The following is a 25476-nucleotide window of genomic DNA, read 5'->3' as shown; positions in this document are numbered from 1 at the left end:
TGCTAAAAAAAGACTAGATTTGGCTCTATGACTAAGGTATAGATTTCAAGATCATTCATGCTGAGTTGCAAGTTTAATCCAACAGCTTGAAGGCTGGAAATTGCTCTCGCTGTCCCTATGGCATTGTATGAATTAGGCAAACAGGAATAATTAACAAGCTGAAGTATTTTCTAGCTGAGAGTCACCTCAGGGGATATGTTTACTGCCATCAATATCAACACAATGAATATAGTATTATATGTTTGCAGTGCACTATATGTTTACAGCATGTAACACCTTTTTTTTTAGTGCTTTCACAATATTTGATGTCACTGGCTAGGCCAACATTAAATGCCAGACTCAAAACATTAACTCTATTTCTCTCCACAGATGCTGCCAGACCTGCTGAGCTTCTCCAACATTCTCTGTGTTTGCCGTAGATTTGCACATGGAGATATAAACTCTCCGCTTACCCAATCAAATCCCTTATGAATCTTGCATGTTTTATTAAGGTCGCCTCTCATTCTTCTAAACTCCAATGAGTACAGGCCCAACCTACTCAACCTCTCCTTATAAGACAGTCCCTCTATTCCCTGGGCCAGTTCAGTGAGCCTTCTCAGAACAGATTCCTAAACAATAGAATCACAGGGTCATAATGTATGGAAACAGACCATTTGGGCCGATTAGTCCATACTGACCATGTTCCCAAACCAAACTAATCCCATTCGCTGTGTATGGCCCATATCCTCCAAACCTTTCTGATTCAAGCACTGGCCCAAATATGTTTTACATGTTGTAACTGTATCTGCATCCACCACTTCTTCTGGCAGTTTATGGCCAAAGGAACCACCCTCTGTGTAAAAGAGTGTCCTTTCTAAATGTCCTTTCTAAATTTTCTCCCCCCCCGCCTTAAAAACATGCCCCCTAGTTTTGAACTCCACACTGTAGGGAAAAGAACCTTGCTATTCACCTTATCCATGCCTCTCATGACCTCTATAAGGTCACCCCTGCACCTCCTCTGCTCCACTGAAAAAGTCCTAGCCTATCCAGCCTATCTTTATAACTCAAATCCTCCATTGCTGGCATGATCCTGGTAAAGAGAAAACAAGGTGTAGAGCTGGATGAACGCATCAAGCCAAGCAGCATCAGAGGAGCAGGAAAGCTGATGTTCTGGGTCTGAACAATTCTTCAGAAATGAAGGATAAAATGATTTCTGAAGAAGGGTCCAGACCTGAAACGTCGGCATTCCCACTCCTCTGATGCTGCTTGGCCTGCTGTGTTCATCCAGCTCTACACCTTGTTATCTCAAATCTTCCAGCATCAGCAGTTCCTACTAGCCCCAACATCCTGGTAAATATTTTCTGAATATTCTCCAGTGTAAAAATATCCTTTCTACTGCAGGGTGATCAGTACTGCATGCAGTACACCAGAGGCGGCCTCACCAACATCCTGGACAACCTGAACATATTCAGTTGATGTAGTTTATATAGATTTTAGCAAAGCTTTTGACAAGGTCCCACACGGGAGATTGATTGAGAATCTCATGGAATTGAGGGAAACTTGGCAAGGTTAATCAGAAACTGGCTTAGTAATAGGACACAAAGAGTAATGGTAGAAGGCTGTATGAGTGACTGGAGGCCGGTGCCTAGTGGCGTACCGCAAGGATCAGTACTGGGACCCTTATTGTTTGCTGTATACATAAATGATATAGGTGAAAATATGGAAGAAATGTTAAGGAAATTTACAGATAATACCAACATTAGTAGAGTGGTTCATAGCAAAGAAGAAGGTTGTAGGTTATAGGAAGTTATAGATTGTTTGGTCAGATGGGCAGATCAGTGGTGGCTGGTATTTAACCCTGATAACTATAAGGTGATGCACTTTGGAAGAAGGAACAAGATGAGGGAGTATTGAATGAATGGGAGGACACTAGGTCTCCCAGAGGAACAGAGGGATCTTGGGATAATTATTCAGATCCCTGAAATCAGCAGACCATACTGTTCTATGTTCCATGTGAACAGGACAGTTGAGAAGACATAAGGAAAACTTGCTTTTATCAGTTGTGGCATAAAATAGTCAAGTGGAGTCAGCAAGGAAAATGCGGCAAGTAGAGTATATGTGTTGCAGAGTATGCCAATGGAAGTGGATACCCTTGCCGTTCTGTCTGAGCTTGAGGAATACAACTTGAGTGAAGATAATTGTATGGCCCAGAAGGACACCAGGTCAGCCCACAGCAAAACCCCAAAACTAAGCTAAGCCTCGGCCAAACAAATCACATTTTCCTCAGGATCTGTTGGACAATTGGACAGGCAAATTCTTGGATTTGCTGCCATTATGCAGACTCAAGACAGCAAAGGAATCCCACTACACCTAAATGGAGTAAGGGACGTACAGGCCAGTATCCAGGAGAGTGTACATACTGGAACGCCTATCTATATCTGATTTGCAACAGTTAAACTGCTAAGCAACATCCAAATCAGAACCAATCAAAATAAACGTCCAGTTAAACAATCAGTCAGTTCGAATGGAGGTCGATACCAGCATGGCCCTTTCATGGTTGCAGAAACTGTCTTTAACAAAATTCATCCTGGACTCCAACCCTTGTGTATGTGGGAGACCTCGGCTAGTCTGAGAACTCACACCAAGCAGTGTTTACAGATTAAAGGTAAAACTTTGGTTCCGGTCTGTTATGAGAAACAGCTGGTTCAGTTACCATGGATTGTAGTAAAATACTCAGCCCCAAGCCTGATGGGGCAAGATTAATTGAGAAAGATTCGTCTTGATTGACTCAACAGTTTTTGATTAGAAAATAGTTGCCTGGGTGAAGTCCTAATTAATTACCCAGAAGGTTTTCAGGAAGGTCTAGGGGCTATCAAAGGAGCCAAGGCCACCTTGCATGTTGACCAGGAAGTAATTCCACCATTCTGCAAGGCCTGCCCAGTGCTATTTGCCTTAAAGGCAGAAATCAGGAGGCTGGAAAGGGAAGGAATGATCAGACCATTCCAGTTTGCAGAACGGGCAACACCAGTCGTAACGATTGTAAAGCCCGACAGGTCAGTTTGCCTTTGTGGAGATTTTAACAAAACCGAGTAAATTGCTTTTTGCAGCTGGATAAATATCACCTTCAAAGACGTGTGCACATGCACCTCGAGGACCCTGTTCTAACATCCTCCTTAAAATCAGACCATTTTGTTCATACTGTTCATCTTCCCATCAAAACATATAACCTCATACTGCTCTGTTTAAATGTTATCTCTCTATTTCATTGGTAAGTGTGCACTTTTGTTAGAATTCTCCTCATTATTTATTCTATTTCAAAATTTGCAGCTGGTACAATACTCAGAAATAATGTCCTGTACAGCTCAGTCCAAGTCAAGCCATTCAATATATTAAAAAGTGCTGCTGAGTTAATATCTATCCTGGAGAAAAACCCAATCAGACCAATTTGCTGTTTATTCCCCATTCGCACACCATGCTCCCATATTCTCTTTTCTTTCATTTACCAGTTCCACAAAATCTCAAATGTTGACAGAGATTCTGCCTCAACTAGTAATTGTGGAAGTGAATTCTAGAATTCTCACATTTCCCTGCACAAAGACATTAGTCTTTCTCTTCATGGTAAATCTCTTGTGCCAATGGTTTGGACCACTCAAATGATAGAAACATTCTGCTTCTATCGACACTGTTCGATCATTTTATCACTTAAAAATCCATTTTTAAATGCACTGAAACATCAAAGAATGAACAATTATTCAAATCTTTCTGTATATTTGAGTTTCCTCATCCCAGACTGAAATCTTGAGATTCTGTTACTACTGTTTTAGAGAACAAGCAACGGTAAGATATTGTTTGGTTGGAAATGATATACAGCAGGGAAATTAATGGAGGATTCTGGTAAAGAAACCTATTCCTGGTCATTCTGGTTCTAAACAAGGGTCACAGGACCCAAAACATTAAACTCTGATTTCTCTCCACAGATAGTGCCAGACCTGCTGAGATTTTCCAGCAATTTCTGTTTTTGTGTCTATTCCTAGTCATGTCCTATACAAACGTGACTCATGATGACAGCACACCCTTCCAGATACTTTGAATCAAACTGCTCAGAGAAGTTCTCTGGAACAAATAGTATTTGAACCTGGGTCTCCTGGTCCAGAGGTAGGGGCACTACCTCTGCATTACAAGAGCCCCAACTGGACTTCACTGAATCAGATATGCTTTTACTCCAACCAATCATGACAACATTGCCATCATTAGCTAACTTTTTAATTCCAGGTTTTTACTTTACAGCATGCATTTCCAAAGAAAATACAATTATTGACTTCGGTGGAAATGTGCTGCCCACTTTGCACCCATTTCAGGCATTTGCAGAAGATTCCTGTGTGATTCTGGTGTTTGCAGTCTAAAAATTTGAACACCTTTGGTTAGACTGCAGCAAATAAATCACTCACACTTAAATAATTCTTCATCATCGTGGTTAGTACACATTTATACGACCCCTAATTATATTTCAGTTACATTTCTGTTGAAGCTGGTAGAAACGGACAGAGCTGAAAAGTATCTTGCTGTTCCTGAATGTCAAACAATTGCGGCAATTAACTGTATTCAATGTAAATTCAACAGAAAACTCTAAACTCACATTACAGAAGAATTTAGATGCGGGGCAATAATATTTATCACGATGTCACTCACCAACAGTACAAAGAACAAACAGAATACGAACGTGATGAAGTAAACAGGTCCGAGAATTTGGTTTGCATCTTCAATTTCGTGAAAATCAAAATCTCCGAGAATAATCCTAAACTGTGTAAAACTGAAAATAAAGGTTTGTTAAATTACCTTTACAAAATGTCTCTGCTTGAGATGCAAGATGCTGAATGGAAAAGGTGTTAAAATAGATAGTAATAAAGTAACACTGCATATAGGATGGGGAAAACTCCAGAAACTCCTTAAAATTTTGTTGCTGACATTATTTGCTCTTAGATGTGTTGCCAAATGTGTTTATGTGTGGGTGGTTCAACTCACCACACTACTGCTCAAAAGATAACAAAGTGTGGAAGTTTAAAGAAGGGTCCCAACCTGACACGTCAACTCTCCTGCTCCTCTGATGCTGCCTGGCCTGCCGTGTTCATCCAGCTCCACACTTTGTTATCTCAGACTCCAGCATCTGCAGTTCTTACTCTCTCTGCTCAAAAGGTTACTTTTCCAGGAAAAGTCAAGAACAGAATCTTCGATATCAGCAACTTGTAAAGTAGCGTTGCTCCCCCCGCACCCCCCACCACCCCTCGCCAGTACAGGTATAATTTTACACCCCCATCAATCACTCCTCCCTCTGTCCTGCCATCCCCCTGAAACAGCACCTACCCCTCAGACAATGTAACACACCTTGAGCTGAATGAATAAAAGTTCTAAGAAATTTCAATAAATTTCTTTGTCTAACAGGATTACAATACAGAAGTTAGGCGACGCAGTAGTGAGTGATCAAAAACTGAGGCTACAAGTTTCCTTTGCTGTATCTGCCACATGCTGGGTAATGACCTTTCAGCACTACATTATCACATGATGTAAGGAATTATCTGTAACAAATCACTGAAAACTTTGGACACAATTTATTTTGGACACCATCTGCTGAAATCAGGGACATGAGTTTTCGGTGCCGAGCACCATCGGAGATGGACTTCCAATGCTGTTTTGGGAGGAGACACAGTGTACACAGCTGCCAGATTGTCCGTGCTGTCATCTCCAGTGTGTGATAAAAGACAGAGATGGAGGGATTCGTGATGTCACACAGATCATCTAACCGATTTCAAGTTACAAAATTCAGATCATGGTACATTGAGGCATTGAATCATCCATCTATCTGCAAACAAGCCCGATTTTGCATTTCTATAAACAAGTGTGAAGCTGTATCACTGCAAATAAGTATGAACCTCCCAGATAAGCAATGCACCGTGCTTTCCTTAAATGTGATTCGTAAAAACTGCTAATGCAATTTTTCTTGGGTCAATCAGAGTGTTCTTAATTTTGCCAAAGAATGTTGCCACATCTAACAAGGACTACAGAGCTAATTGCTGTTACAGTTATGGGGGGGCAGGAGTGCTAAATCTGCAGCACCAAAGAGAGATTGGGCAAATGCGGCAGCTCTGCACTGATGCCCCGAATCTACCTGGAATTGTACTCCTCCATGCTCCTCGATAACGACCACAGGTTATCTGGCAGGTCAGCTGCTGCACCCTTCAGTTGGTATGCAGGCCCATTGTGACCTCTCTGTTTTGAGCTGGCAAATAAGCCATCCTTTAACTTTGGCCTGACCTCAGCTCACACGCACCCACAGGATTTACCATGTGCGTATCCTGACCCAGCCTCCTGCAGTTAGCCTCTGGAATCCTCAGGAATCTTCCTTCATCATTTAATCAGGCATCTTATGTAATCTGGGCTCAACATCAAGTTCAGAAGTTTCAGTCTGTAATCAAATACCTAAATTCTGTTACCTTTCATATAGAGTCATAGAGATATACGGCGGGGAAACAAGCCCTTCTGCTCAACTTGTCTATGCAGACCAGATATCCTAAATAAATCCAGTCCTATTTGCCAGCATTTGGCCCATATCCCTCCAAACCCTCCCTTTTCACGTACCCATCCAGATTCCTTTTAAAAGTTGTGGTCATTGCCTTTGTCTCTCTTTATCCTTTTTAAAGTGCCGATGTTTTGATGTTTATCCCCCAGAGTTCCAAAACAATGCACCATCTTATAAAACAGTAATTACTGCTCCTAGAATTCGAGGAAATCAGCTCCAACACTGAAAATGCCACTAAAAAGGAGCTGCGCTTACAGCCACAATGTTTTCCCATCCTCCATCTTGGAATACCCAGAATCCTCTTCCTGCAGATTTTGGCATTGATTCATTTTTCTCTTGATTTGCTTTGGGGTGTCAGCTGCTCCTCTTTAGTACCTCTCCCTGTGGCCTTACCATTTAATCGCTCTGGCATTCTCCCTATCACAGAGCTTTCCTTTCCCATATTTTTCCCTCCTTCCCCCATTTCACTTCCTTAAAACATGTAATGGATGGAATTTTCCAGCCCTTGAACAGTGAGGCCATTGGCAAGTTAGTTAGGAAAACAGGCTGAAATCAGGAAAAATTCTTGACATCGAGACAAAAAGACTTTGCCTCCAACCAAGTTAAAATTGACAAGATGTGAATCTCTCCAGTGAGTAGTGAGAAGCCTATTAGCAGACATCAGCGTGCCACGATTACCTCATCTTGCCTCATTAATTTGCAGTCTTCCACTCTTCCTCGCAGAAGGTGACAATTCTTGACCTGAAAGTCGGAGCAGTTACCTGTGGCAGTTCCCATTAACTCTTATACCTGTGGACTCCAGCTTGTTGCTCCTGCTCTCCTGGAGCAGTTACCACTGCTTCAGGGCATGCCGCCTGGGGCAGTGACTGGCCACACCCTCATTCTCATAACACTTTAACAGATTAAGATTTACCAGCCTCACCATACCCCCATGGCGTATCTCCGACTCACTTACAATACATTCTGTATTTCAATGCTGTATCTTGAAGCACACCAGCCAGGACAGTTTAAACACAGGGACAGGAATGCACCTCATGGACTGGACCAGGGTCTACCTCAGGACTCCTCTCGTGCTCTCTTATCACTCACCCACTTTGTGCCTACTTGGATAGTCACTGCATCTTTGCCTTGCCCCTTTTGCTCTCTGCCCTCTCATTCAGAATTTAAAGGTTCACAGTACTCCTGTTGTCCATTGCCAACGAGAACAGACACCAGTACATGGAGTGGTGCAGATGAGCAGGGTCATTTTTGAATGTGCATGCAGGCTGTACATGTGAGTGAGGTAACCATGAAGCAGGCCGTGAAGCAGAATTAATCACAGAAAACCTTAAAAGAGGTAGCCAGTGGACTACAATACATGAAAATACAACATGCCGAGCTGTCTTTCTGGGTGAAGTGAGGGGAGGGTTTTGGGGAACGGCCTCAGTAATCCTACAGCAATCTCCTACTGTATTTGCATAATACAGCTTGTGCTGCATTCATCAGCATAAGATCCCCCCGATTAGGCCTATGTATCAGCATTTCATGGCTACCCTTGTTAGAGTCCTCCAGTCCCACTTGATTGAAGTAACCTCCAGCAGATACCAAATAGTCTCCACATGAAGAGTTTGCACTGAATGTCTCCTCAGTATGTCGATGGAATACAGGAGGCTCACAGTCTATCATCCTTTACGTTATTTCTTCCAGATGAGGCAAGTGCAGTGCCACTGTGGACTGAGGATGTTTCAGACACTGTCCCTGAACTGTGCCGGCAGCTGGAGTGACACCTGAAGCGTGTGGGTGACCATCCTATCCCTGGTTATCAAGGTCACAGCTACACAAGGCGTTTATCTAACTGACTGCTTCCAAGCATCCACTGGAGACCTGTATGGGATCTCACAAACCTCAGTCCACAAGTATCACCAATGTTCTGTGTACCATTTCATTTCATTTCCCTGTGACAAAGTCAGAGCAGCAATCTGGACTTTGGCACGATAGCTGTCTTACCCCATGTTCAGGGCACTACGCACTGTGCACACACTACATTAACTGAGCCATACCATAACACAGCTAACTTCATCAACAGAAGGGTTTCATTCCATTCATCTGTGATCATCAGTACCACCACATACGCCGGAAGATGCCGTGATGCCAATATACTTGAAAACGCCCTTGCTTCTGCTACATATCAAGGACCACATGCCTTACAAGGCTGGTTACTGGAAAGCCAGGGCTACCCTCTGTAAACATTACAGTACATTACATAAGCCCCAGCTGAAGCTGAATGTAGATACAATGCAGCCCATTCATTAGCCAGCGCCATCAATGGAGCAGCAATAGAAACTTTCTGAAGATTGGATTCCAATGCTTGGATCGGATTGGAGGGGTCTTGCAGTACAATCCAGACCATGTGCCACATAGTCCTGACATCCTGCTCTCTGCACAACTGGAGCAGGTGAAGAGGGAATGTGAAGGACCCTGAAGAGCTGTGAGAGTGATAGCAGTCCTACGTGAAGGAACATCACTTTTTACAGTGGTGCAGTGTCAGGCTTAACAAGACAGACAGGATGTCAGTGAGGGACCATTTCAATAGCTGGCTGTGGTGATCACTGACTGTGAATTAACTGCTGCTTAAAAGGCAAACAGGCTCAGTTTATTCCCAAGAGACAAGTGTATCTTTTGATTGTTTTTGATTTGCTTTTACTGTTGCTGAATAAAAGTGACAGTTCCTAACCATTTGAAGGTTTTCCAGTGTGTGATGGTTCTACATGGAATAATGAGAAGATATTTGGCTACACTGCCATTGAGAGAAAAGTTACACCCGCTTAAACGGTGTTATAGGATGGGCTGATGAAAAGAAAGGATAACCTTCATAGCTTGGTCCCTTAACAGAAACACATTTACAAAAGAGCACTTGTACTTGCAATGAACTGTCAGCCATGCCATCTATGTGCCCTCAGGTGTGTTTCTTTAGGGTGCCCCCTGCACTGTGCACGTGAAGGGTAACTGCTAGCTGCCCCATTGCTTGTGTCATCACATCTCAACACTTTGCATAGTTGGGCTATAAAAGTTGCACCTCTGGCAAGAGGGAAGGTAGGACAATTAGGGTGTCACCGATGGTATGTAGCTAATGAGGCAGTTACATAGAATAGCATGAGAAATCTCATGAAGGTTCACAGAGAGAATCTCTCCAAAAAACCCCCTGAAATTTATTCTTAGCCAATTTCTGGTAAAATTCAGCCCAGCATTTCTAACTCATTCCAGTTCTGATGAAAGGTGATTGACCTCAGCCACTAACTCATTAACATTTCTCTCTCCACAGAAGCTGCGCAACACGTTGAGTATTTCCAGAATTCTGTTTTTATTCCAATTCTAACATCTCAAGCCGTGGTTTTACACATCAGATCAAATGATGGGGTCTCTTCATTAATGATGAGCGGTTGCTCTCTCTCTTGCTGTTGGTGTTTCTACAGCTCAGCAGGAGACAGGTTTTGGGTGTCAGAAAGCAGAAAGTCGCAAACAGAATGCTGCTGTATCAGAAGAGGAAGAGGTAGAAAACAAGAGGATCCATATGCACAACATATGCAACTTGTTTATCACACCACATGGCATCATGAGGATGAGCTGGAAGTTCAGAAAGACCAGAAGGCAAAAACATAGTTTTCCTAAAAGTTCTTAGTAATGGATTCTGTGAGCCCACTTGCAGGTGCCCCCGTAAAATGAAGAACCACCTTCTCCATCAGCTCAGCAGATGCAATCATCTTTATCCCTGGCCAGCTCTTCTCTGTTCCTTTCTATGTTGTGCCACCTTGTCCTGTACAAACAAAGGGTAGAGTGTAGTGATTGTGTTGCACTGTGCCTGGGTTATGTGTCGGTCAGGGCAGAGCAGGAGCTTAGGGGAAGCAGCATGTGGTGGGTTGGTGGTTGGTGGTTGACAGTAATGGAAAGTGGTGAGGGTACGATGGAGCATGTGGATGCCTTTATCACCGCTTCTGTCATCCTGCAACCCTCTCTCTGCTGTGACAGTTACATTTTCCGTGTTTTTAAGTACAGTACCTCTTTGAGTGGGAATAGATTGACTTCAAGAAGAGAATGCTGGCTGTACAAAGTGCTATCAACACAACACTATTTGACCTCCTGCTAAGCACAATGGTGGGCTGAGTAGAAAGGGAACACACCAGCAGTGCAGGACACCCTCAGGCCTACACTACAATGATGATAATGAGGTGGGAGCACCAAATTCACATACCACTTACTTCAAAACAGAAATTAGTGCAACAAGCCTCAAAAAAAATTTAACCCCAAATTCTCAAAAGGTTTTCTGCATTGTGTCATGCTAGGAGGATTTGTTGCTGAGTAAACTTTGGATCTCTGCCATAATACAGGGAGCTGGGATCTGCTTTGGACATCTGCTGTCAGATTACCTGCACACAATGACAAATGGAGCTACATTTCCATCAGACCGTATTTTGAATAAAGAGAATGACTGCAAACTCAGGTGACTGCAGCTAGCTTTTTGTTCTGACGGAGTGGGTCAGACACCTATCTAACTCAGCTTGTTGATTACTTGCTAATTTCATGAAAATCCAAGAAGTGAAAAGAAAATTGTGGATTTATAATATAAACAGAAAATACTGGGAATGCTGATCAGGCCCATCGGCACGCTGAAAGGAAAAGGTGCTGAATTCATGTAGACCCTTTTGCAGAACTGAAGGAGGAAGCACTGAGAAGCCATAATCTGCTTTTCCTCTTCTCTTTGTAATGAAATCCATGATTTGACCAATGTGAAGCAAACACCTTAGCTGCTTTATATTTCTACTAAACAACAAATAATCTACCTAAGATCTGTGCATTTTTCTGAATCCTCCATCTTAGGAATGCGGGAACAGCTTATTTTATCCGTATTCTACCCAATGTTTAAATATTGCTAGTTTAATACATACATGCAGTTGCCAAAAGTGTGATAGCTTTCCACTTGAGTGCCAAAGATAAGGTAGCCTAACTGAGCATATCCAAAAAATACAATAAAAAACATTATGGCAAATCCAACTATTCCTTTGGCACAGCGAGACAGTGTTGTCGACAGTTGAGTCATAGTCATATTGAAGCTAATATATTTGAAAATCTGGAACAGAACAGACATAAACTATTTAGAATTTTAAATTTGATATTTTCGAGATGATTTTATTGTTTACATTCTGCAAGAACATTTCCTTGAAGTACTATAAACCTTATATATAACTAAAGGTTTCTTGAACTAACACATACCAATTATTTTTAAATTTAATTACATTTAATGAATCTAAACAGTTCTATTAACAGTATCAAGGAAAGTCAATTAGTAATTGTACAAATTCTTTTTGTGAACTGAAACATTGAGAACTTACCTTTATCCATGCAATGAAAACAGTAAATGCAATTATGACATTATATCGGTTCTGCCAGTAAGCCAAAAAGTAGAGGTTCTGGTAGGAGTTGGAATTTTCCAGAAATTGCTCAAGTAGTAAGCTTACTTTTATTGTACGAAAGATGTTGTAAAAAATGGCTAGTAAAGAAAACTGAGGGTGAAAAAAATGTAGTCAGCATTAAAACTGGTTTTACTTTATTGACTTTAAGTACGTAAAATAATCATTTGACAAAAGGACATAACTTGCCAATATTTTAAAAATCTTTTTAGGCATGAACAAAGGTATTTCTGAGCACCTGTAATGGCCTGATTTTCCACAAGGAGTTCTTGAACTGCACTCTGATAGGATCACACCATGCTAGCAGTTAAATATGATAATTATGTCCTAGATTTTATACTCTATAAATTGTGTTAAGGAAAATTAATTGGTAACTGTAAATGCCTCATTTGTAAAGATGAATCTTGTTGAAAGATTTCCATTATCTACTGAGAGCATTACTTAGGGATACTCCCTTCAACAATAATAAAATTAATAATACAATACTTCTGATAATTTTCTTTCAAATTATCACCATTATCTAGGGAGTCCATCAAAATATTCTGGATCAGTAAACAGAAAATAAATAGTGTCAATTGTATAAGGAGTTTTGGATGAACCAATAAAAGGCTTTACAGCAATAAAGAGATTCAACAGAATAGATACAAGGAATTTTTTTGGTGGGGAAATCAGACCGAGATGGCACAGTTTTTAAAATGAGAGCTAGGCCGCGTTGAAATGAATTCAGAAAACTCTGCAATGTAGAACTCAAGGCACACATTCTGTCTGGTGACTACTCTGTACCATTTGTACTGGTTTAGCTTAAATAAACCTGCCAGAGATTTTCAAATTAATGGAATCCATCTACCTCCTTTATGTCATATTTAGGTAACACAAGAATATTATTAGATGGTGCACAGCCTAGATTTTCTTTTCTTTAAAAGAAACAGAGGAAATGAAACCAGCCTTATATACTGGAAGGCCAATGGGATTTGCAACAAACAAAATAAAACAGCAATCCAGAAGTTCCCACAGTAAAGAAAAAACTGGAAATTAAAATTTCTCTGCAAACTATGAGTATCTCTATGTTGTCCAAGTTCATGCAGGCAACCAGCTGATTCAAACTTGCCCTACATAAAGATCACTTTCGAATTAAATAACTGTATAGTCAACACAATTCTGAACCAAGAGACATAGTGCTTAACTTCAAACAGCAATAAAAAAGTTGCTGCATTTGGGAACCGTGCATAACTAACAGAACCAGCCCTAAAACCATTTTCAAGCCTGAAAATTAGAAAAGGAACATGAAGCACAGCACTGAAAGCATAGCAAAGAAGGCATTTCCACTTTATTGACTGAGCAATTGCAGAACCAATTAGCCAAGAACATGCTGCTGGTAGTTGGTAATGAGGGGATGAGGGGTTCAGTTTGCTCAGTTGACTGGGGAAGGTTTGCAATGCAGAGTGACGCCAACAGCACAGGTTCAATTTCCACACTGGCTGAGGTCATCATGAAGGTCCCAACTTCTCAACCTTTCCTGAGGCATGTGACCCTCAGGATAAACTCACCACCAGTCATGTCTCTCTAATGAAAGAACAGCCCTATGTTTTTCTAGGACTATGATGATTTTGTAAATGACGGGCTGTACAATGTTGCACCTTGAACTCAGCTGAAAGATCTTGCAAAGATCTGGAAAGTGCTAGAAGCTCAACTGCGTGTAAAATCAACTTTGTACCCCACAGGCAAAAGCCACAGGAACTGACAGATCATGTTGTCAGGATGTGACACAACAAGGGCAATGACTACAACTTTTCAGAGGCTGAACCATTGGAGCTGATATCTAGGTGGTGACTGCTTCAACAACAATCAAAACATTATGTCAGAAAATATGAAGCTATTGGAGCTGGACACAGCACCTGCAAACACTAGATGCAATAAACAGTATTGACACTGTGGTCAAGACACACAAGTCCCACTGGTCAACCACCCCTACCCACCTTAAGTTGGGCCGCTCCTGGCTAGTAAGGTGTTGACCCAGTATGGGCATTCTACGTGATTGGATAGTTAGAGCTCAACATTTCTCCTCAACAAGTTGACAAAATCTATTAACAGTACAGTTCACCACCACAGTGCAATCTGCTAACAGAGTGTGCTTGGAAGGTGCCAGAACTATCACATCTATGACTCAGAAGAAAACCTGTTGTAGGTGATACCAGAATAGAGAGGAGTGTAGGCCAGAATATTAGGAGAGAATCCCATTCTTTTTAAAAGAAGCAATACTAAAGGACCCTTTACATAATGAAATAAGAAAAGCAATAAATATCAACAAGTCAGCTGCGATTTTCTGATGATTTTATGTCTATTTTTATTTCAGATTTCCATCATCTGCAGTATTTTGCTTTAGCAGGAGATAAAACCAGCTGTATCATTCTGGTACAGTGCAGCAGCAACACATGTGGTGTTAGCCACTAACAGGTGCTATGACACAAGAAGAGCAAGCAAAATCAAATCAGCCTCTCTATCACTGGGTTTGCACCAGTGAAATTAAAACATTCAATGACACTCAAATTTGCCCAATTGTTCCTAACCAGGCTTTACAAATAATGAACCTTAGGCACTAAGTTAATAATTAAAAAAAAACAATTCATTATTAATAATATAATTTTAGCAGAACACACATAAGCAACAAGGCAACCTAATTAATGTCTATGATCTAAGCCCAATCTCTCTGATCATAACCCCCACTCACACACCAATGACAGATACTGCTAAGGTATAAATAAAAAAAATTATGACTTGCCAATTCAATAACCATTTCAACAATGAATACCAGACCTTGATGAAATCTTTGGCCTTGGCTTGTGTAACAGGCATGTATATCTTGCTTGTCACCAGTCAATGCAAACAGCGTCAGCAGACTTGCAAAATTATTCACCCAAATCTTACAGATCTGGGATTCTCTTCTCAGAACATTGAACAAGTTGATAACTGGAGTGAAATCAGAGAGACAGCAAAACAAAAGCAGCACCATCTGGCAGCTTTCTAAACACAAAACTGCCTGCTGCTCTGAACCCAGTCAAAGCCAATTCATGATAATAAAGTGTGAAGCTGGATGAACACAGCAGGCCAAGCAGCATCTCAGGAGCACAAAAGCTGATGTTTCGGGCCTAGGCCCTCCATCAGAGAGGGGGATGGGGAGAGGGTTCTGGCCCTGAGGTTGGTCCGGAGGAAGGAGGGTAACTTCTTCAGGTTAGGCATCCCTGGAAGAGGCTTCGCAGTGAGGTTAAAATAGTATCAGAGATAGTGGGAACTACAGATGCTGGAGAATCCAAGATAATAAAGTGTGAAGCTGGATGAACACAGCAGGCCAAGCAGCATCTGATTCATGCTTTGTTTTTTTCTTTCTTTTTCAACGTTCTGTGGTTGGCTGGCCAGCATCAATCCTCCCTTGATTGATCAATTCAGCATCCAACCAGTTATCAGTCGCTGGGCAGAGCCACATCTCAGTGCCAAACTGTCGACAGTGTCCTTACAGCAGTAATTAGCTTGCACTGCCTTTCAAGCCAGTTCCCCAAAGTAAGCATCTGTCTTTATTATTTCCTTGTTCTTTAGAAAGAAGCTGTTCAAAGTTCAAAGTTCAATTCTCAAACTTCAACTCACAGTTCCTAACCAAAACTATAAATTAAAAATAGTGATGGTCTCAAACCAGGATGCTGCCTTCCAGCCAAAAAGACATTCTGCCTACTACACAAATGAACATTGGGCTATATGAATTGCAGTGCAGTTTGTTGTCAGGCATGTTGGTGATACAAACCAAAGACTGACAGATCACATCAAATAGCAAACATCTTCAGCTGTTTGCGACAAGAAATGTACAGACAGCACCTAACCATCCGGAGCTTACAAAGTGTATAACGCGGTCCGAGATTATGTGCGATTCTGTAATTCAGCATTTGCTGGATAATCCTGACTACTGGGACAACTGGAGGGACTTTTGCTGTATGTTTGAAAGGCCCTTCCAAAAAGATGGGCCTGTTCCTCTTTCTCCTTATTTCTGTATCTACAAAGAAGGTAACATTGTTGACATTAAGGGCACAAGCACTGTACAAGAGGGCATGCCCCACAAATGTTACCACTGCACAATTGGAAGTATTTATAAGGTTACACAGCATGCTCTAGGCATTATTATCAACAAACAAGTCAAGGGCAAGATCATCACCAAAGGAATTAACGTGTGTATTGAGCACATTAAGCATTCGTAAAGCAGGGACAGCTTTCTGCAGAGAGTGAAAGCAAATGAAGAGGTCACGACAGCAACTGAAGGGAAGGGGACCTAGGTTAAGTTGAAGTGACAGCCTGTTCATCCCAGAAAAGCATACTTTGTAAGAATCAAGGAAAACAATTCATCCACTGGAACCAATTCCATGCAGGTTTATGGCATATTTCTGTTAAACAAACTGAATAAATATTATGTATCTGAAAAAAAGACTGACACTGGCTTATGCTGTTATTTACTGACAGAATATAGAACATAGAACATAGAACAGTACAGCACAGAACAGGCCCTTCAGCCCACAATGTTGTGCCGACCATTGATCCTCATGGATGCACCCTCAAATTTCTGTGACCATATGCATGTCCAGCAGTCTCTTAAATGACCCCAATGACCTTGCTTCCACAACTGCTGCTGGCAACGCATTCCATGCTCTCACAACTCTCTGCGTAAAGAACCTGCCTCTGACATCCCCTCTATACTTTCCACCAACCAGCTTAAAACTATGACCCCTCGTGCTAGCCATTTCTGCCCTGGGAAATAGTCTCTGGCTATCGACTCTATCTATGCCTCTCATTATCTTGTATACCTCAATTAGGTCCCCTCTCCTCCTCCTTTTCTCCAATGAAAAGAGACCGAGCTCAGTCAACCTCTCTTCATAAGATAAGCCCTCCAGTCCAGGCAGCATCCTGGTAAACCTCCTCTGAACCCTCTCCAAAGCATCCACATCTTTCCTATAATAGGGCGCCCAGAACTGGACGCAGTATTCCAAGTGCGGTCTAACCAAAGTTTTATAGAGCTGCAACAAGATCTCACGACTCTTAAACTCAATCCCCCTGTTAATGAAAGCCAAAACACCATATGCTTTCTTAACAACCCTGTCCACTTGGGTGGCCATTTTAAGGGATCTATGTATCTGCACACCAAGATCCCTCTGTTCCTCCACGCTGCCAAGAATCCTATCCTTAATCCTGTACTCAGCTTTCAAATTCGACCTTCCAAAATGCATCACCTCGCATTTATCCAGGTTGAACTCCATCTGCCACCTCTCAGCCCATCTCTGCATCCTGTCAATGTCCCGCTGCAGCCTACAACAGCCCTCTACACTGTCAACGACACCTCCGACCTTTGTGTCGTCTGCAAACTTGCTGACCCATCCTTCAATTCCCTCGTCCAAGTCATTAATAAAAATTACAAACAGTAGAGGCCCAAGGACAGAGCCCTGTGGAACCCCACTCACCACTGACTTCCAGGCAGAATATTTTCCTTCTACTACCACACGCTGTCTTCTGTTGGCCAGCCAATTCTGTATCCAAGCAGCTAAGTTCCCCTGTATCCCATTCCTCCTGACCTTCTGAATGAGCCTTCCATGGGGAACCTTATCAAATGCCTTACTGAAGTCCATATACACCACATCCACAGCTCGACCCTCATCAACCTTACTAGTCACATCCTCAAAAAACTCGATAAGGTTTGTAAGGCATGACCTACCCCTCACAAAGCCGTGTTGACTGTATTTGATCAAGCCATGCTCTTCCAGATGGTCATAAATCTTATCCCTCAGAATCCTTTCTAACACCTTGCAGACGACAGACGTGAGACTTACCGGTCTATAATTGCCGGGGATTTCCCTATTTCCTTTCTTGAAGAGAGGAATTACATTTGCCTCTCTCCAGTCCTCAGGTACGACTCCAGTGGAGAGCGAGGATGCAAAGATCTTCGCAAGTGGCGAAGCAATTGCATTTCTCGCTTCCCAAAGCAGCCGAGGACAAATCTGATCCGGGCCTGGCGACTTGTCAATCTTAATGTTTGACAAAATTTTCAGTACATCAGCTTCCTCTATCTCTATCCATTCCAGCATGCACACCTGCTCTTCAAAGGTTTCATTCACTACACAGTTCGATTCTTTCGTAAAGACAGAAGCAAAAAACTCATTTAGGGCTTCCCCTACCTCCTCAGGCTCCACACACAAGTTCCCTATGCTATCCCTGATTGGCCCTACTCTTTCTTTGACCATTCTCTTATTCCTCACGTAAGTGTAAAATGCCTTTGTGTTTTCCCGGATTCCTTCTGCCAAGCCTTTCTCGTGCCCCCTCCTGGCTCTCCTCAGACCATTTTTGAGCTCCTTCCTTGCCTGCATGTAATCCTCTCTAGCTGAACTTGACCCTAGCTTCCTCCACCTTATGTAAGCTACCTTCTTCCTTTTCACTAGAAGCTCCACCGCTCTCGTCATCCAAGGTTCCTTTATCTTACCCCTTCTTGCCTGTCTCAGAGGGACATATTTACTCATCACTCCCAACAACTGTTCCTTAAACCATCTCCACATGTCTATAGTTCCCTTACCATGGAACAACTGCTCCCAGTCCATGCTTCCTAACTCGTGTCTAATCGGAGCTAATGGGAGCTATGTAGAATATGTGCACATGATGTGCCTGTTTCAACTCAACAGAATAAGTGACAGCCGATCACTAGTTCATTTCTCAGGGCCGTGCCTTTACAATCAGAGTTGACCTGGCTAGATTAAAATTTAAACAATGCTTGACAGTTAACTGTCAATCATCATTAACTGCTGCATTCTCCTTGGCAATGCCTTTACCAATCAGATACTATTTGCTACCTGCTCTCATGTAGTATGAATGTTGTTTTTCTCCTTTACTGGCATTCTTGTATTTTATCTTGATGAGTCCAGGACAAAAAAATGTTTCCCTTCAGGAATATCCCAGTTCTATCCTATCAAATGATAATTTGTTTCATTTTTACTGAAAATGTAAACCTTGTGACTTATGCCTACTAAATTTTGCCTGTGGCCGCGATATGGAATAAGATAGCCAAAGCTGTCTAGATTTAGGGACAGTCTCTCAGAGTATTTACTTACATCTGACATAATAAACAAGTTGGCATCTGGTATCTGAAGAAAAGGAACTCTGAGGGATTTTGTTCACAAGACACTTGTTGTGCCATAATGAATTTGTAATGACAGCATTCCTGAGAACTAACCTGAAAAGACCTTTAGCTTTCCTTAACAATTTTTAGAGAGAATCGGGATAGAAAGGATCAACAGAAGTTACCTGTCTATAATGTCTGAATACTGCTCAAAGACAGTGCATTGTCCAGCTCAACAGCCGATTAAGCTTAAAACCACACCTGGGATTGAATTCAAGTAGTCTTGCACAACTGGCATTTAGGACAACAACTTACTGACTTAAAGCTGAATGAACCAAGCTATGAAACACTAAAAGAAAAAGACAGCGATGTACCACCAGAAGATAAGGACGGTCAGTATTAGAAACAAAGATAATGGAATACTAAAATGAGAAAGCAACACCAAGTCACCATTCCAACACAGCAAGATATAAGACTATAAGGCATTAAGATATAGGAGTAGAATTAGACCATTCGGCCCATCTAGTCTACTCCTCTACTTGATCATGGCTGATAAGTTTCTCAACCCATTCTCCTGTAACCCTTGATCCTCTTACTAATCGCGAACCTATCTATCTGTCTTAAATATCCTCAATGACATGGTCTCCTCAGCCCTCTATGGCAATTTTCACAGATTCATCACAATCGGGCTGAAGAAATTCCTCCTCATTTCAGTTCAAAAGGGTCATTCCTTCACCCTGAGGCTGGCCCTTGGATCCCTCTCTCTCCTGTTAGTGGAAACATTTTCTCCATGTCAACCCTATCCAGGTCTCTTAGCATGCTGTAAATTTCAGTGAGCTCACCCCTCAACCTTCCAAACTCCATCAAGGATAGCCCCAGAGTCCTCAACTGCTCTTCATACAATAAGCCCTTCATCCCCAGGATCATTCTTGTGAAGGAGATCTCAGAAGGTACGCTTTGTATGATTGGAAAAGTGACAAGCAGAATAAGGGTAAACTACAGGCAGTCTCCAGGTGAATGTGTTTTGTTCTTGAGTCCAATCCCAAGTCAATTTGCACACAAGATGGAACACAATGCAGGACAACATAAATAGCTGTTTGTCAGTATGAGGAAACAGTGGCATGTTGGGTCTTCAATATTAATACAATACATCCTCCTTTGTGGGATAACGTTTGTAAGTGTGAGCATTTGTAAATCAGATATTCATAAATCCGGGACCCCTTGTAAACCTTTACTTGAATAACAGTAGCTCATTGTGTGTGGAAGGGCTGTGTCTTTGTGACATACTCAAAGCACATGGAATTAGGACCTGAAGATCCAAGGTTGTTGACTTTTACCATATCTTTTACACTGTGACATTCAATGGCCTGTTAACATTCACTCACCTAACAGTAGCCTAGTCTTACTGCTGCGCGTATCTACAACTCGTCCATGTTGCTTTAGTGATTTCTTTGATCTGGAGGAAGTGTGTGGAGTTAAGAATGAAGTTGCTCAAAGTGGGAATTATTTCAACTAGGGACCAAATAAAGGCTGTTTGCATCAATGCTCAACTGTGAAGAAGTATAGGTCCAAAAACTCACCCAGGGGAAGGGCAGTGAAACGGATTGACTGCATACATTGTGCAGAGACAACAATTAAATTGGGCCTGCAGAATCTAAAATAACCACGCTGGTAGCCTGTGTCAGAACGGTCATGGATACAGATCAATACGTACTGGACGTAACAAAGTCATGGGAAGAGGTAATTAGTTTGGAAGGAACAGGCTTAAATAATTCCTGTTTGCTTATCATTAGGAGGAGGCAGAGGAAGAAACTGGCTTTGCAAATCAGAGATGTATATAGATAAACTCTTTTCCACTATTTTGCTCTGTTAAATTTCATATATGTAAAATCCCAACGGATTATAAACTGTGAGTTCTTAATGTTATACAGCAATAAATGAAGTAATGGCATAAAAAAGACATTTCTGTTTCACATGATATTCTCACATAAAAAGATCTAACTTTAAACACATTATGTGAATAACAGTAAACAGTTTCTTTTCATATCTATAAATTGTACTGACCAGCACAATTAAAAAATCCAAACAATTCCAAAAATTCTTGAAGTATGCCATCCTGTAAGAGTGAAGCTCTATGATTTCTTGGGTCAGATAGTTGCAGATAAAGATACAAAAGATAATTTCACAAGCAGCTAGAAAATAGTCGAAGTTTGAAACATATCGTAGCAGTTTGACTGTGAAAAACTCAGAGGAAGGGATGGCTCCACCAGTTGCCGGAAATTCCACCAGCAATCTGGAAGAGAAATAAGTTAAAAGAACAAATCATTCCAGAAGAATTTAAAACAAGTTTTACTTCTTGTAAAATTAAATGTATAATATTTCTAAAGCACAAATACAACGCACGTCACATTAATTGAGCTTTGTGCACACCACCTCTAAATATTGAGATTCACCCTTGCTACATACAAGCAGTCCTCACGTAACATTTTGTTTCCCTTCTGGATAATTGTTCTTTAAATGAAATGACTGTAAATAATTCCCATAGGAATCAACATTAAAGCTAGAGTTAGGTTCCTACGGGCATTTTCTTGCCTGAAAAACCAAGATACACATTGAAATACTGCAGATATAGTAAGAACTGCTGATGCTGGAGTCTGAGATACTATAGTTGACATGTGCAGCATTGTAATTTCTTGTTTAAATAACTTGTACGACAAATGAAATCACTGAATACAACAGAAATATTGTTTGAATCCACTTTTGTTGTTTGCACACCCAAAGTAATGAACTGGTGTACAGTGAAGTCCCTGTTTATCCAGTACCCAAGCATCCAGAGCTCCCACCCAACTGCAAATGGAAAGGTGTGTCTGTACTGTGTGCAGTACAACAGTCTGAGATCCAGAACTATAAACTCCTAAAGACCTTACGAGAGCAGATCAACTGACTTATCAATAAACACAGAATCACCAATCATACACAGGTAAGCCGACTTCATCCTAAGTGCTCACAGCAAAAATCTCCTGCTTCAAATGGGATAGTTAGCAGAGTGGCAGATGACACCAGAATTGGTGGCGTCGCAGTGAAGAAGTTGATCTCAGAGTACAATGGGACTTTGATCGGATGAGTCTATCTAAACTTGAGTGTTCCCCAAGTTTCAATTGTGGCCCAACACCACGTGATTCTAATCTGGGAAGATGGGGTATTGCAAAAACATACAAAGTAAAATTGGAAATACCAAAGTAACTCAGAAAAAAACAAGTGAAATAACATTAAATCAGCTGATGTAAATGAGGACTATCTGTACATAGCTGAGCCATGATACTGTTTGCTAGATTTAAGGGTTAAATAGGTCTGATTTATAAGCAACTGTTTTTGTTACGGTGTTGTATCCACAACATCATCAATGGGGAACAGAGAGAAAACAGTTTTAGCACAATGGAATTAGTATAAAGATGGCTAAGAATGAATTGCACATGGTGTGAATTGTGAATAATACATGAACATACTATTTGATTTCAATGTGGCACAAACATAGATTGAATTTTGGATATATAACATGAATCACAATCATAAAAATATTAAAAGTATTTTCACAAACCTGATTGCAGTAAACAAGTTGACATTTGCGTTGTAGACAGTAAAATCTATAAAGACAGCTCTGCTCCCACTGTCAAGCCAAAGTTTTGATTTAAGTTGTTTAATCTTCCCAGCAGTGGCAACTTTATCCCTTGTTAATTCAAAAATGTATCCTCCATTGCCATATGTACCAAGTCTACCCCAATGCCACAGCTCAAACTCATTATTAGGAACATGATATTCCCATCTGTTCATATTTTAGAAAAGAAAAAAGGACAAAGTAACAGATTCAATAACACCTCCAAAATAATCCACACATCCTAAATATTAATGGGGTGCTGAGATTTCCAGTTTCTGTTCAATGTAAAACCCCCAGAATGTTCACAGCTGTGGATTCAGCAATAAGAATGTCATTAAATGATACGGGGCAATGGTTAGATTGTCAGTTGTTAGCGATTGTCATTATCAAGCACTTGTGTGACTTACCACTTGTCAGCCCAAACCTGGATATTGGCCAGATCTTGCTGCACTTGGACATGGGTTGCTTCAGTATCTGAACAGTAACAAACAGTGTTGACAATTGTGCAATCGTCAGTGAACATCCCCACTTCTGACCTAATGAAGGAGGGAAAGTCATTGATGAAGCAGTTGAAGATAGCTGAGCCCAGGATAATACCCTGAGTATCTGGCACAATGATGTCCTAGTGCTGAAATGACCAACCTCTAACAACCATCACCATCTTTCTTCATGCTAGATGTGATTCCAATCAGTGGACAGTTTCCCCCCTTCCTGTTGACTCTAATTTTGCTAGAGCTTTGAGTATAGTACCATATTGGTCAATGCGCCCTTGATGTTAAAGACAGTTACTTTCTGCATCCCAAAACCAGTCCAACCTGTCTCTGCCTCCCTAACCGGTTCTTCCTCTCACCCATCCCTTCCTCCCACCCCCAGCCGCACCCCCAGCTACCTACTAACCTCATCCCACCTCCTTGACCTGTCCGTCTTCCCTGGACTGACCTATCCCCTCCCTACCTCCCCACCTACACCCTCTCCACCTATCTTCTTTGCTCTCCATCTTCGGTCCGCCTCCCCCTCTCTCCCTATTTATTCCAGTTCCCTCCCCCCATCCCCCTCTCTGATGAAGGGTCTAGGCCCGAAACGTCAGCTTTTGTGCTCCTGAGATGCTGCTTGGCCTGCTGTGTTCATCCAGCCTCACATTTTATTATCTTGGAATCTCCAGCATCTGCAGTTCCCATTATCTCTGATACTTTCACCACACCTCTGGCGCACAGCTCCTTTGTCTCATGTTTAGACGACATGAAGTGGCCCTGGAAGAATCCAAATGAATGTCAGCGAGCAAGCTATTCCTTTGCATGTGCCTCCTGATAACGCAGTCAATGACCCCTTTCCAACACTTTGCTGATGATCAAGTGTAAATCCATAGCATGGTAAGTGGCCAGCTTTGAATTTATCCTGCTTCCTGAGTACAGGACATACCTGGATAATTTCCACATTATCAGGTGGAAGCTAGTGTTGTATCAATTCTGGAACAGCTTGATTTGGGTCATGCCCAATTCTGGAGCATCAGTCTTCAGGACTATTGCCAGAATGTCTTCACAGCTCACACTATTTTCAGGACCTTGTGCTTTCAACTATCTCCTGATATCTCATGAAGTGAATGGGTAAAGACTAGCATCTGTGATGCTGCGTATCTCCAGAGGAGGCCAAGATGGATCACCGATTCAGCACTTCTAGCTGAAGATGGACGTCAGGAAGCAGTGACACTGTGCCTATCAGTGCTTGTGGGAACAGCACACTTAGAATGTCAAGGAGAATCCAGGAAGTGAGGCTTTCATTGTTGTGGTGACAATACTCTAAGAGGAGGCTGTGGAAATTGGTTTATTACTGAACAGACTGTTACTGAGGGAAAGGCAGGTGTGAATGCTATACAAATTGAGCAAAGTCATGGTTGTGTATCATATTCCCAGGAACAAATGTTGGGTGTGGCACTTCTATGGTCTTTAACTTCACTGAAAGCTCCTGACAAAAGAAAGAACACAGGGCTTGGTTCAACAATCAGCTATTTCAATTAAACCAAGTTACTCTACCAGATGCAGCAACAGAACAGGAAGAGACCAGTGCTCCTGCTACATTGGAAAACCCATAGGATGCACTATCATCTCCAGATACTGTGGCATTTCATTCCAACACAGATGTTGTTGCTGGAGGCAAACACACTGAATACTGTTTTAAATTAGCACCTGGGAACATTTTATCACATTAAAGGCACTACATAAATAAACATTGCTGTTGTTGCTGTACAATAGCCACCAAATAAATTTAAGTTCTGACTTTCAAGCTACAAAATAAAGTCTGTCTGAAGGACTGAAAAAATGTATATCTAAAAAAAACTTACTCAGGTCCACTTCTGGGGCCAAATGGTGACTGATCCTCAGTTGCAAATGTATAAGCATCATAACAATCTTTAAACATCTTCTGAAAATATTCATGAATAGAACAACTATTGTTGCGCACTCTTATCTGTCGAATTTGAGGGTGTCCTAAAAGGATATTCTCATAGTATATATAGTTCTCGCCTTGATACAAAGGCTGGCCATTGTACCATTCTTTCCAGTAAAGACTGTCCAGGAGTGGCCCCTCTACATACTGAAAATAGCAATTTTATGAAGTCTGTAATTAATGCGAAGTGTACAAAAATCATTTTCACTGTTAGCTATTTTTTCCCTCTTACTTTGCTACACAGACT

The 25476-nt window shown here is 41.5% G+C and overlaps 1 protein-coding gene and 1 pseudogene across 1 annotated transcript in view; one reads left to right on the top strand and one right to left on the bottom strand.

Moving 5' to 3' along the window:
• LOC125458437 (polycystin-2-like protein 2) overlaps window positions 1-25476 on the bottom strand; it is a 50734-nt gene that overhangs the window by 14698 nt on the left and 10560 nt on the right. The window contains exons 4-9 of the mRNA XM_048543695.1: window positions 25126-25376; window positions 22731-22955; window positions 21197-21425; window positions 11920-12090; window positions 11476-11657; window positions 4669-4789 (exon numbers count right to left, since the gene is read on the bottom strand). Of these exons, the coding sequence (XP_048399652.1) occupies window positions 4669-4789; window positions 11476-11657; window positions 11920-12090; window positions 21197-21425; window positions 22731-22955; window positions 25126-25376 (1179 nt within the window). The remainder of the gene's footprint in view (window positions 1-4668; window positions 4790-11475; window positions 11658-11919; window positions 12091-21196; window positions 21426-22730; window positions 22956-25125; window positions 25377-25476) is intronic.
• LOC125458402 (large ribosomal subunit protein eL21-like) lies at window positions 15906-16428 on the top strand (annotated as a pseudogene).

The sequence above is a fragment of the Stegostoma tigrinum genome, chromosome 13 (genome assembly GCF_030684315.1).
Source record: "Stegostoma tigrinum isolate sSteTig4 chromosome 13, sSteTig4.hap1, whole genome shotgun sequence".
NCBI classification, from domain to species: domain Eukaryota; kingdom Metazoa; phylum Chordata; class Chondrichthyes; order Orectolobiformes; family Stegostomatidae; genus Stegostoma; species Stegostoma tigrinum.
The sequence above is the reverse complement of the archived record's forward strand: the minus strand, read 5'-3'. Positions and strand labels throughout refer to the sequence as shown.